This window comes from Panthera tigris, chromosome A2 (genome assembly GCF_018350195.1).
Source record: "Panthera tigris isolate Pti1 chromosome A2, P.tigris_Pti1_mat1.1, whole genome shotgun sequence".
Classification (NCBI taxonomy): domain Eukaryota; kingdom Metazoa; phylum Chordata; class Mammalia; order Carnivora; family Felidae; genus Panthera; species Panthera tigris.
This window is the reverse complement of record NC_056661.1, coordinates 162,210,950-162,224,283: the sequence shown is the minus strand read 5'-3', so window position 1 is coordinate 162,224,283 and position 13,334 is coordinate 162,210,950. Positions and strand designations below refer to the sequence as shown.

At 53.1% G+C, this 13,334-nt stretch overlaps 1 protein-coding gene and 1 long non-coding RNA gene across 9 annotated transcripts in view; one reads left to right on the top strand and one right to left on the bottom strand.

Annotated features, from left to right (window-relative positions):
* The window catches only part of PRKAG2 (protein kinase AMP-activated non-catalytic subunit gamma 2), a 257,901-nt gene that overhangs the window by 106,056 nt on the left and 138,511 nt on the right, over positions 1-13,334 (top strand). For 2 of the 8 annotated variants that reach the window (XM_042975715.1, XM_042975714.1), the window contains exon 1: positions 4,665-5,210. The exons of the other annotated variants lie outside the window; for them this stretch is intronic. In XM_042975715.1, the coding sequence (XP_042831649.1) occupies positions 5,117-5,210 (94 nt within the window). In that variant the 5' untranslated portion in view covers positions 4,665-5,116. Of the gene's footprint in view, positions 1-4,664; positions 5,211-13,334 lie in introns of those variants that run through there. 8 annotated transcript variants of the gene reach the window in all.
* Positions 66-4,521, bottom strand: LOC122235773. The gene is made up of 3 exons (XR_006213805.1): positions 4,395-4,521; positions 3,169-3,807; positions 66-126 (listed from the first exon to the last, which is right to left on the bottom strand). It is a non-coding gene; the product is annotated as an uncharacterized LOC122235773 (long non-coding RNA).

Sequence of the window (13,334 nt, the reverse complement as noted above, 5' to 3'; positions counted from 1 at the left end):
GGAGGGAAGAAACACACAGACACACAAAATAACAAAGCAGGCTCACGGTGTGCCCCGTCTCCAGGAAGCACCCTTCAGCACCTTTTTATTTTTCTGGCTGTCAGGTGTAGGTTTGTCGCCGAAAACCTAGAAGGACAGCAACAACAGAAATAAACGACACAATTGGCAAGACCCGTACTTCCACCAGACCTCCCAGAACTCGCTCAGTGGCGATCCGGAGGCCTTGTTTGGCCAAGTGCGAAAACCCCTCTGCCCCAGTTGCCTGGTCCTATGCCAGGCTTCCGGGTGTAGCCCCAGCAAGTGATTTGTAAAGTACCATCTAGAAAGACGCAGGTCCTTAAAAAATATATTTTAAAACACAGCACCAGGGGCGCCCGTGTGGCTCAGTCTGTTGAGCGTCCGACTTCGGCTCCGGTCATGATCTCACACTTCGTGGGTTTGAGCCCCGCGTCCGGCTCTGAGCTGACAGCTCGGAGCCTGGAGCCTGCTTGGGATTCTGCGTCTCCCTCTCCCTCTGCCCCTCCCCATATGTGCGTGCGCTCTCTCTCTCTCTCTCTCTCTCTCTCTCTGTGTCAAAAATAAACATTAAAACATTAAAAAAACTAAAAAACTTTAAAATACAGTGTCATCTTGGAAGCCACTAGTTCCCCCCCCCCTTTTTTTTTTTTCCAATCCTTCCCTTAGAAAAAAATCCCATCTGGAAAGGTTTCCATTGGAACGTCTTCCCACTACCTGAATCACTCTGGCATAAAGGGGTTTTGCCCTGGTTTGTTTGAGACCGTCAGCTGATGGAAATGGTGAGGAAGGCAGCATTTTTAGTGCTCCCGTGAATGGGCGTCTCTCCCAGCCCCGGCCAGCATGCCGAAGGAAGGGTCCTTGGTCCCTTAACCAGCAGCGTGCACGCGTCCCCTCTCCCAGAGCACCGGCATCTACCTCTGTTTGTGGAATAAAAAGCGCTGTCCCCAGTTTAAGGAATTTCAGGCGCCTGTGAGTTGAACAGGAAGACCCCAGTGGTGAGTGAGCCAATTGTTACACTTCCAGAAATTCTGCAAGTCTGTCCATGCCGCACTGGTGCCTGGAAACGGACCACTGTTGGGGCATTTGCACCACAGAACGTGCAGACCACAAACCAGTCGTCCCCCTGCCCCCCAGACTTGTGCCTGCTCATCATTTCCCAGGACACCACTGCTTCTGTTTCGGAAATCCGATGTCACTAGCAGCCTTTTCCTCTGCCCCTGGGTGAGACTGACCCTGGGAAGAACATCTTGAGTGAGGTCAAAAGTGCGTGTTGGTGTGGGTAGGGTCTCTTTGGGGATTTGTGTCCATGTCAAGGGTCAAGGCCGTCATGCTTAAAGTCACCTAGAGTTTCTGAAAGCTGCATTCAAACTTGCTCCCCAGGTCCTTCCATCCCAAGCTTTCCAGGACCCATCCCCCAGGACAGGGAGCTATGCTGGGCCAAACCCGTTTTTGCTGAATCAGACCAACTCCACCATTTCTTTCCAGAATATTCTGTCACCGTCTCATTAGCAGAACAGTAGCCCTGAATGATCTGGGTAATGCTTTTCTTCTTTCTTCTTTGCCACATCCTTTAAGCCCCTCTACAAGGCACCAGACGTTCCCGCTGAGCGAGCTCGGGCAGTGTGGAGCCCAGAGCTGAGCACAGCCTCGGCCTTGCAGCGCAGAGAAAGCAACAGGGCTCCCCGGTTCTCTGCTCAGCAACCTGCATGCATCTGTGGGAGAGGCGAGCAGGTCCGCGTTGTGTTTCCAAAGCATGGCACGCTCATGGGACAAGCCAGGTGTCCCAGACTCAGGCTGGTCCGTGTCACAGGCTGGACGGTGATGGGAATCGAGTCTTTCAAACGTGACCCTTCTCTCTTTCTCCTGTAAGTTCTCCAGCCTAATGATCAAAAAGTGCAAGGGAGAAGAGAGAAATTTCCAAATCACTCCAGTCCGCTGTGGTCCTGTGTGGCCTGTAAGATTCAGCCTAGGGCACTGCCCACACCCTTGTCTCACTGGTGGTGAATTTTCTCGTGCACGTGTATGACAAAGTTCGGGACAGGGCAAAGACGTAAATCTCGGAATCAGATAATGTGGGTTTTCCCAGCTTGTTAGTTGTGTGATCCGGGTCAAGACACCTCTCTGACTCGGTTGTTCGTCTTTGAATAAAATGGTATTGGAGCGCCTGGGTGGCTCAGTTGGTTAAGCGTCCAACTTGGGCTCAGGTCATGATCTCGCGGTTCGTGGATTCACGGGCTCTGTGCTGACAGCTCAGAGCCAAGGAGCATATTTGGTCAAAAGGAAAATGAAAAGTTTTTGTCTAAGCCAGTACACCATTCTTCTACCGTACGATAAAGAACGTAGCAAGCGATCACATTTCAGAGTTTAGCGACTGCAAGTGAGCGAGTGCAAATTCGTGTGGAACATAAACAGTGACTGTGGCATGCCCGATGGTCCTGTGCCTCGTTTATGTGGCCACTCACTCATCGAATGGTGATTAAACCTCTACCAAATGTACAGGACAGTTGCTGATGGAGGGGATTAGTGCTATGAATAATTCAAAGACATTCTTGTCCTCTAAGAACTATATTTTAATCAGTAAAATAATATACCCTGTTTGCCGAGCGCCTACCCCATGGCGGTTGGAGTGCTGGCTACCTCAGTTATTATTTTCTTTTGTCCTTCCCACAGTCCCGTGGGGCAGGCGTTATTACTACCATTTTATTTAAAAATTTTTTAAACGTTTATTTATTTTTGAGAGAGAGACAGAGTGCAAGCAGGGGAGGGGCAGAGAGAGAGGGAGGCAGAGAATCCGAAGCAGGCTCCGGGCTCCGAGTTGCCAACACAGAGCCCGATGCGGGGGCTTGAACCCACGAACCGTGAGATCATGACCTGAGCCGACATCAGAGGCTTAACCGACTGAGCCACCCAGGCGCCCCAATTTATTTTTTCTTTTCAAGTAATCTACACACCCAGCGTGGGGCTCGACCTCACGACCCTGAGATCAAGAGTTGCACGCTCCACCGACTGAGCCAGCCAGGCACCCCTGCTCTGTTTTTTTTTTTTTATTATTATTTTTCAATCAGGAGAACATTTCGACTTCTGTGAGGAGCCGAATTGGTAAGATAAAAAAAAAAAAAAAAAAAGGAAATCTCAGTGGGAAAAACCTACCTACTCAGTCTTTTTCAGAGTTTAATCACAGTGAGTGTGCACTGCCATATTTAGCAACAGAGATGATCCTCTCGTGCCTTGGGGGCCCCAGCTGGAGGGGGGGGTCTCGCGCCTTGTTTGGGGAGGCTGTGCTGGCCTGGCCTGGCCTCTCTCCTTTCCTCCAGACCCTCCAGCCCTCCAGGCCAACTCAAGCTCTCCCTTCCAAGCGGGGCCATGCAATTGCCCCTCTGGCCATTTGCGTTGATGGCACCCATTGTCCTTGCTGGCCACTCGCTGTTGAATGCATCCAGCTTTGTTTTTTTGTTTTTTTTTATGCAGTCACTATTGCTTTATGGTTTATCATTGTCGTTTGCAAATTCCTTGAGGGCAAAACTATTTTGCTTGTTCATTCATGCATCCTTGCCACAAATATCTGATCACTGCTTCTATCCATCAGTCCCGGGAGGAAAGAAAAGGCACACTGAACAGACGTTAGAAGTGTAGACTTCTAGAAGTAGATGAAACCCTAATGGGATCGAGTCTTGTCGCGATTCACAGAGGGGGAAACTGAGGCCCAGAAATTGGAAGTAACGTCTCAAGATCGTGAAGCTGGTTAGTAGCACATACTGTCCCTTCCCTTTAATCTAGTGTAGATATCAGCTAAAAAAAAAAAAAAGAAAGAAAGAAAAAGAATTTTTTAAATTTAAAAATTATTTTTCAGAATGCCTGGGTGGCTCAGGCAGTTAAGCATCCAACTCTTGGTTTCAGCTCAGGTCGCGATCTCACTGTTCGTGGGTTCGAGCCCCGTGTCGGGCTCTACGCTGACAGCGTGGAGTCTGCTTGGGGTTCTCTCTCTCCCTCCCTCTCTGCCCCTCCCTCCCTCTCCCCAGATAAATAAGTAAACATTTTTATAAAAATAAAAATTGCTTTTCTGTCTTAGCTTTTTACAGCGGTTTTTAGTCACACAACACATAGAAAGTTTTTTTGTTGTGTTTTATTAGACCGGGGTTTGCCTTAGGAGTTAAGGAGATTAGAATTCTAGCCCTGCTTCTGCCGTTAGCTACAGGACCTTGGACCTTCCTGAGCCTCAACTTCCCCGTCTGTGATGGAAGGGGACGGACTAGATTCTGTCTAAAAGCTCTGTCGTGCCACAGTTCTTGAGAAGCCCGGGCCTCAAGTTGTGCATTTGCTGAAGAACCTTCCCTTGAATTCCGGAGCCCCCCCTCCCCCCAGCCCCATCGCCCCACCTCACAGGTGGTCTTGTATCTTTCATCGAGCTGAAATAGATTCAGCTGATTCCCAGCCCAGGGACTTGTGGCTTCTCCACCGAGCAGCAGCCGGAGCCTCCTGACCCCGTGGAGCCCTGGAACACATGAATCAAAATAGTTGTGTGATGTCATGTCATAATGGGAATGTGCGCTGGCCAAGAATTGTCTGTACAGGGCGGTTTCCTTTTACAGTCTTTTTAAAGAGACATCTGCGGATCTGCACATGACGGGCGAGCCTGGGCTCTGTTTGCCTATTTAGTCTTCCCTCCTTCTCTGATTTTAAGGAGCAAAAAGTCCCGGAGTGTCTGAGCGCACAGCTGACCTCAACTACATAAACAAACCCGCGGCAGCGTCTTGCCTACTTAAGGACAGGGGCCGCTCCACCGCTGCGGCCGGAGGTGTGGCGGGGAGGACGGCTGAGCTCTCTCTCCGAGCCTCCGGGGAAGGACTGCAGTGGGCTTGCCCTGCGTGCCCCGTGGCCGCCGGCCCCGAGAGCGACCCGTGCCGTGCTGGGGTGAGGGCCCCGGGCTGTCGCTTGAGCACAAGCCGCGTCTCTAAGCTCTCGGCGCATGAGCTGCTGGGTGGCCCACACCTGCCGGCCGATGCTGCGGCTCTCCCGGCCCCCCGCCATCTGGTGCTGACACGGGTTCTGCGGGCCTTGGTATGGTCACCTGCTGCTGCTCCTGTGGCCACCGCTACCCATGAAACGCTTCGGCAGTCTCAGGGGGAACAAGAAACACAAGGACCCAAACCGGAGCACGGAGAGGCGCCAGTCGGAGCCCCACGGCCTTTTCGGTAGGACGCTGCCCTTTGCCTGGTTTTCTGCCAGTCTGTGCTGTAGGCGGGGAAACCCCACGGCGTGGTGCGTGTGTGTGTGCGTGTGTGTGTGCGTGTGTGTGCGTGTGCACGCACAGCCTTCTGAGCGGTAGCTGTGTGCAGGTGTAATTGCCAGGCAGTAGTTAGAGGACTAGGTTGGCAGGTGTCTCCGTATTGATGGGAGTGCTTACCGTGAACTGCCCGATGTCCCTCTGAGACCCCTTCCTGTGTCTCACCCCACCTGGCCCAATGAGGTTAGTGATCGATTGGACTGTCATTCATTTAGGGAAAACCCGCAGCTTTGGAGAAAGGAAGAATGGACTGGAACTGTTATTTTCGGCTATTAAGGATGAAATGTGTGTGTGCAGAGAAAACTCGTGTTGGGGGTCAACGGGATGGACCCTTCGCCCTATGGCTGAGCAATCGGACCAGGGGTTCATGTAGGAGGGGAAGGCACCTGCCTGATTCGTGTCCCCGGGGAGAGGGGTTTGCTTCGTGATCTCCCTGGCGTCTGGAACCTTCCACGGCTCCCCCACACACGGGGTTGGGACCAGTGTGACTGACTGGGTCATGAGGGGCAGCGTCCGTGATTCAGTACCTCCAGTGACCTGTGGATTTGGGGTCAGTTTTCCCTCTGGCTGGGTGGCGTGACAGGAATTCCAGAGCATTCTGAGCTCCCTGGAGGCATGGCTAAGACCTGCCCATTCAAAATTAGATGGGACACTTCTTCATTTTAAGTTCCCGGTGGCCACGGCCTGTCTGACGCAGGGTGTTCCTGAGTACCCCGCTGTGGGAGGGACCGAAAGGGCCCCACGCACATCCTGGGGGTAGTGACCAACTACTTCCAGAAAGCCTCTGGGGGGCCCAGTGCGAGGCTGGTGACCCTGGGGCGTGCGGGCAGAGGAAACAGCAGCTCTGGAACCAGGGAGTTTTTGACCTTGTGGTGGAGGAACGTAGGAATAGTGTCTGATCGGATGCTACGGTAGAGTTGGGTACGAACACGCCCGCCCTTGCCCCGGGGGCAAATGGCAGATGTCTTTGGACTTGATTCATAGACTGTGGTTTACAAAGAAGACTCTTGCTTTAAATAATAAAGTAATAAACACTCATTTACCTCAGAATTAAATCTGAACCCAATATTTAACTAAAAGTCTCATTTTGCTAACGGGGAAGGGCAGGGCCATTATTAAAAGCCTCTTACTTGCCAGACCGTGGTTTCCCCTCCCACATTTCAAATTTGGCTGTCATCGTGTCTCCTACGCTCCTGAGATCAAAAATTAATATTTGCATGTCGACCAAGTTTTATAAAGTGCTCACGTGCACATGGCCAGCCCTGACCACGGTCGGGGACATCGGGGCTCCCTCCAGAAGCTTCCTCTGGGGTTCAGGAAGCAGGCGGAGGCCACTCGAGGCGGCCAGAGCCCGGGCATCCAGGTTTGTGGTGTCTCCTGTCTTTCCTTTTGTCAGAGTCTCAGGGTGCGAGGAGCTGAGAGCAAGGCCAGGGGGCAGGTGTCAGCCCCTCAGACTATGCCGGGCGGGGGGACGGCGAATGAAGAAAAAACAGTCGGAGAGTGTCCACTGGGCGTCCCCTCCCCTCCGTGCCTTGCTAACCCTCACCCGCCTATCAAGACTCCGCTTAACCTTCCCTTCCCTAAAGCCCGGTCACCCGTCCTGTGATCCCCTGGCTTCTTGGGGACAGGGATATGTCCCCAAAGCAGCCTTCTATCCCACGTCCTCACCACAGACTGGCTGGTTATGGGACGCATCGTTCCTGGTTGGCGAGTAGGGATCGCTGCGGGTTTTTGGTTTTTCTAAATTCCCTTTCAGCCGGTCCACTCCTTCCTACGGTGGCCAGGGAATTTTAGAGGAGGCCTCTTCTTTCTCCAGAAAGCTTCCTTGAGGGTCGTGACGATGTTTGTCCTTCTCTTCCATTTTCCTCAAATCGAGCACACGCAGGTGGCTGGTGTGGGCTCCTCACTCTCCGTGGCCGGGCCGTACTGTCCCAGGAGCCACGGACTTGTCCACGGAGACACATCCTTGCCGCACACACGTGCAGGTGCACACACTCACACGCAGCTGTCCCCACGGCCTCCTGACTAGCCAGAACAACTGAGAGAGAAGGAGAGTCAGGCCACGGCCAACCAGCCGTTACAGAGCCTGGAGGGCAATCGTATTCGCCTGGATGGCATTTTCCTTTGGAAGTACGTGGCTCTCGCTGGGCTTTTGAACACTTCAAGGCTTGTGATAAAACACCCTTGAAGGTTCGGGTTCACGAAAAGCTCATCCCTTCAAACCCCCTCAGAGTTTAGTATCTGCCCAGATCCCCTGCAAAGCTAAGCAGACGCCTCAGATTTTCATGCCCCGTGCGATACGTGAGTGATGATGTCGACTTCAGCCTTTTCTTGCAGCCTCTTTGGTCAACAGACATCCAGATTATGTTGACAAAGAGCATGTGGCAATGCGAATAAAAAATGCAAAAGGAAGATTAGGAAAGGAGTATGCTGATCAGATAAAAGAGGGCTGGCTGCAGTACCTTTTCTCCCCTCTGCAATTAGAGGGGACTAATTAAAAGCTGTAGGGCAGGAGCCTGGGTGGCTCAGTCGGTGGTGATCTCGCAGTCTGTGAGTTCAAGCCCCACGTCGGGCTCTGCGCTGACGGCTCGGAGCCTGGAGCCCGCTTCGGATTCTGTGTCTCCCTCTCTCTCTCTGCCCCTCCCCCACTCATGCTCTGTCTTTCAAAAATAAAAATAAAAACCATAAAAAAAAAAAAAGATAGATGTACCTGGAGTCTTAAGAGACCCCTTCTGGGGACCGCACTGGAGACAGGAAGTGCGTCAGGAAGCTGGCACTCCGGCCCCATCCGGCAGGCGTCTAAGTAACACCGAAGACCGAAACCTCTTTCTGGTGGGTCTTTGCTTTACAGCGAGCTTCCCCTTCCCATGACCCTCCTCGGGATAAGTATGACCACTTCTGGAGCAAAACTTCAGGGTTCCTTATGCCCAGGTCCCCTCGTCACCCCACACTGCCTGGCCCAGCTTGTCCTCTGTATGTGCAGGCAGGTAGATGGTGCTGGGGGGAAGTGTCCCTGGCTCTCTGCCTCAAAGCAGCGGGCCTGGCTGGAAAGTGACATCTGTGGTTCGTCCTGCCTCCCCCAGCTGTCCCCCTCTGCTCCCTGCCTGTCCCTCATGCTCTTCGTGTAATCACGGTTGCCCGGAAAGACCCCAGTGTCCACTCAGTGTCTTGTTCAGATGCTCGTACTTCCCTCTCTCTAACGGAAAATTGCAAGCGTGTAGAGACGTAGGGAGAACGGCATCACATAGCCGTGTTCAAGTTCAGCAGCGCCCAGTGCTCTGCCAATCCCACCAGCGTCTGGGGGCACGGCGGTGAGCAAGACACCCGCCACCCCCACCGAGGCAGACACCTGAGATGGTTTTTTTTTTAAATTGTGGTCAAATAAAACTTAGTGCCCTACCCGCTTTGAGGTGCACGGTGCGGTGGCATTCATCCCCGTCCGTCTCCGGAGCTTTCCGTCATTCCCAGCTGAAACTCTGCGCCCGTGAAACAACACTTCCCCGTCCCTGCTCCCTGGCCCCTGGCCCCCACCTTTCGACTTTCCGTCTCTCGGAATTGACTGCTCTAGGGGCCTCATGCAAGTGGAACCACCCAGTGTTTGGCTTGTGCGGTGGTGAGGGCTGTGGAGGAAGAGGCAGGATGAGGGGTCGGCCGGCTGGGGGGGGGGGGCTCTTCCCCTGCCAAGGCTTGGGGAAGTGGGCTATGCAGGTCCCTGAGGTCAGGGGGACACCCTTGCCGGGTTCCAGGAGCAGCAAGAGGTCCGTGTGGGGATCGCAGGAAGCAGAGTCAGGCGCTCAGCTGGAGACCAGGCGGGGAGGTGAGCTCAGCGGCCAGCATGGTCCCCTCCCTGTGGGCGCATGAACTTGGGGCTGAACTTGGGTGAATGGAACACCCGGGGGGTCTCGAGAAGAGCACTGCTGGGCCCTGAGGGCTGGGGCCGCCCCCAAGGGGACTCGAGCCCGTGTCCCCACCCTGCCTCTCCGTGGGCCTGGTGGCCCCCACCCCCCGGCACCTGCTGGACGTGCGCTCACACAGAAGACTCCCGGACACGCAGGATCTCATCTGCAGGGCTGGGCGCACCGGGGGGATGGCAGACTCTAGCAGGCAGGGGTGGGGCGTTGAGCGTCACGGAGGGCATTTCCTCGTGTTCCTCGGAGCAGTGCACAGTTTAGGAGTTCTCAGCTCAGCTAGAAGTCAAGAGAGGGAGGCCTGGCTCACAGGCCCCCCATCCATCCCACCCTCTCCGTTGCTCTCCCGCCCTTCTGTACGCAGCCGTCCCCAAACGCGGCTCAGCGGTCCCTGGACGCGGGCCCCGGGTAGACGACAGGTGGAAGGCATGGCCCGGATGAGGGCTTCCTGGGAAAAATCTCAGTTAAGCACTTCCGGATTCATCCCTTCTGCGGGCTTCCTGGATCCCTCGGCCACCGCCCAGCAGGCTGGCAGGAGGCAGGGCGGCCCTGGGTGTGCGTTGCCTCGGGCAGTGTGTTCACCCACTCTGTGCCTCAACTTCCCATCTGTGCACTGCCAGCTCCAGGGTTGAGTGAGGAGGACTCGGGGGAGACCGTGGTGGCCGGGGCTGTCACTGTCCACGCCCCAGCAGGACAGAGGGGAGTGTCCCAGCAACAGGCCGAGTGACAGCAGTGACAGTGAAATGGGTGCTTGTGGCGGGTGGCTCGTGGGCTCTGAGAGGTTAGGCGCCTGTAAGCAGTGTGTTTGCGGGGGCTTTTGTCCTCCAGGGAGCCCTGGTCTGCACAGAGAACGCGGATCCCGCACAAACGATGCCGGTACCGCGGACGTGTGATGGGCGTGAATGGCCAGTAGGACAAGATGACAGAGCCGGGGGAGGGCAGAGAGAAATAGGGAGAAGAAGCACTCAGGGAAGGGGCTGGACTTAAGCACAGTGACTCTGGACAGTGATGGAGAAGCTTCCTGTGATTCACTGACTCGGCTCGGGGCTGGAATGCCGGGTTGGGGTCACACAACTGCTGCTCTGTCATCCAGACCCTTCCAGAAGGACCCCCCCCCCCCAGGGTGGGTCTAAGGGCCCCCTTGGCACCTGAAAGCATCGTGTGGGCTTCCTGCCTCTAGATGAGATGAGAACATCATACGTTTACGGGTGCCTGGGTGGCTTGGTCGGTTAAGCGTCTGACTCTTGGTTTCGGCTCAGGTCGTGATCTCAGGGTTTCGTGAGTTCGAGCCCTGCATCGGGCTCTGCACTGATGGTGCAGAGCCTGCTTGGGGTTCTCTCCCCCTCTCTCTCTCTCTTTCTCTCTCTCTCTCTCTCTCTCTCTCTCTCTCTCTCTCTCTCTGCCCTTCCCCTACTCGTGCTGTCTCTATCTCCCTCAAATAAACTTAAAAATTAAAAAAAAAAATGTGGTACATTTAAAGAGCAGCACAAACTCTGTCCTCAAGTAATAATTTGCCTTTGATGATCGAGAAGAAAAAACATACAAGGTGCGAGTACTCAAGAACAAATCAACAGGGGTGTTCCCTGAGCATCACAATGGCTTCTTGTCCCACTGTGTCCCTGGGCCCAGGCTGTGGCCCTGGGACTGCTGGCCTCCACAGGTACCTCATGACAGGGGTGGTGGTCCAGGGTTTAAGTCCCTAGGAGGGAGTGTGTCCCCTCCCGGTTAGGATCCAGGTCAGCCTTGTGCTTGGCCTTGCAGAGTCCAGTGAGAACAGTGCCCCCGGAGCTATGGAGTGCTTGCGGTGAGGTGGGGTGGGGTGCACCTACAGAAAATCCTGGGTGGGAAAAATGAACTACTGGGACCTCATCAAGATAAAAAGCGTCTGCACAGTGAAGGAAACAGTCAAAAACAGTAAAAGGCAACCTACAGGATGGGAGAAGATATTCGCCGATAACGTATCTGATGAAGGGTTAGCATCCAAGATCTATGAAGAACTTGTCAAACTCGATACCCAAAAAACCAAATAATCCAGGTAAGAAATGGGCAGAAGACATGAATAGACCTTTTTCCAAAGCAGACATCTAGATGGCCAACAGACACATGAAAAGATGCTCAACATGATTACCCATCTGAGAAATCTAATCAAAACTACGATGAGATACCACCTCTCACCTGTCAGAATGGCTAAAATTAACAACTCCGGCAACAACAGATGCGGGTGAGGGTGTGCAGAAAAGGGAACCCTTTTGCAGTGTTGGTGGGAATGCAAACTGGTGCAGCCGCTCTGGAAAACAGTATGGAGGTTCCTCGAAAAGTTAAAAATAGAACTACCCTACGACCCAGCAGTTGCACTGCTAGGCATTTATCCAAAGAATACAAAATACAGATCCGAACGGGCACGTGCACCCCCATGTTTATAGCAGCGCTATCAACAATAGCCAAATTCTGGAAAGATCCCAAATGTCCATCGGCCGATGAATGGATAAAGAACATGTGGTGTGTGTGTGTGTGTGTGTGTGTGTGAATGGATAAAGAACATGTGGTGTGTGTGTGTGTGTGTGTGTGTGTGTCTGTGTGTGTATATATATATATATACATATATATATACACACACACATATATATGTATATATATATATGATGGAATATTACTGTACGATCAAAAAGAATGAAATCTTGCCATTTGTAACAATGTGGATGGAGCCAGAATGTGCTATATGCTAAGTGAAATAATTCGGTCAGAGAAAGACAAATACCATACGATTTCACTCCTAGGCGGAATTTAAGAAACAAAACGGATGAACAGATGGGAGGGCGGGGAGAAAAAGAGAGTGGGCAACAAACCATAAGAGACTTTTTTTTTTTTTTTTAATGTTCATTTTGAGAGTGTGTGTGCACGGGCAACTGGGGAAGGGCAGGGAGAGAGGGAGAGAGAATCCCAAGCAGGCTCCACACTGTGCAGTGGCACCCGATGTGGGGCCCGATCCCACGATCCGTGAGATCGTGACCTGAGCTGAAATCAAGAGTCAGACACTTACCCGGATGAGCCACGGAGGTGCCCCAAGGGACGCTTAAATATAGAGAACAAACTGAGGGTTGATGGAGGGAGGTAGGGGATGGGTTGAATAGGTGATGGGGTACTAAGGAGGGCACTTGTTGGGATGAGCCCTGGGTGTCGTGTGTAACTGACGAATTCTCCTGCAACCAACGTTGCGTTGTATAGTAACTAACTAGAATTTAAAGAAGAACTTGAAAAAAGGAAGAGCAAAGGAAGAAAAGAGAAAAAAAGAAAAAGGAAAAGAACAGAAAAGAAAAAGAAAGAACACACACCTGGCTCTGGACGTAGGCCTACACATTCCCATCCGGGACTCCAGAGCGAGAGTGCTGCTGACGAGGAGGTGGAAGGTTCACGGCAGATTCAGAAGCGAGTTTCGGTAACTCCAAGAACTAAAATACTTGGCCGAGCCCCCACGCTGGGCTGAAAGACCTAACACAAAGCAGGGGTTTCATCAAGGAACAGCAACTAAGGGATAAAGCTCCTAGGACCCGGCCTCACCTACATTCAACACCCCCATAGCTTTCGTATCTACAAACCGAATCCCTTGTAGCCCCTTCCTCCTAGAAACTCTGCGTTGCGGGGACACAACGCTCGACAACGAGAAAACAATACGCCCGAGCGCAGAACTCTGAGCTGCGGACGGGCAGGCCCGGTGGTACCGTCTGTAGTCAGTTCCCCGGGCAAGTGAGGGCCCTGGGAAACTGTTTCCGTACAGGTGCATTTCATCAGGGGGCTTCTGAGAAATTCTCTGCTCGTCGGAACGATGCATGCTTCCCTTGAAGCTTTTCTGTGGACAGTTTATTGCATATATATATAGATACTGGGAAACCTTTGATTGTCTGCCGGTCCAGAGCAAAGGAGGAGAAAGGGAAATGCCTGGTATAGACACGGGGAGGTAGGTCTTAACATGGAGGTTTTGTTATCATTCAGGTTCGGTGAGGCTGACCGTCGAGTCCGGGGACCCTGCCTCAAATACTTTGTTGTCCGCAGCCCCCGAGAGGAGGGCCACAGGTACCGCGCAGAGCCGTGAAGGGACGAGGCAGGTGGGCCAGGAGGCAGAAGGC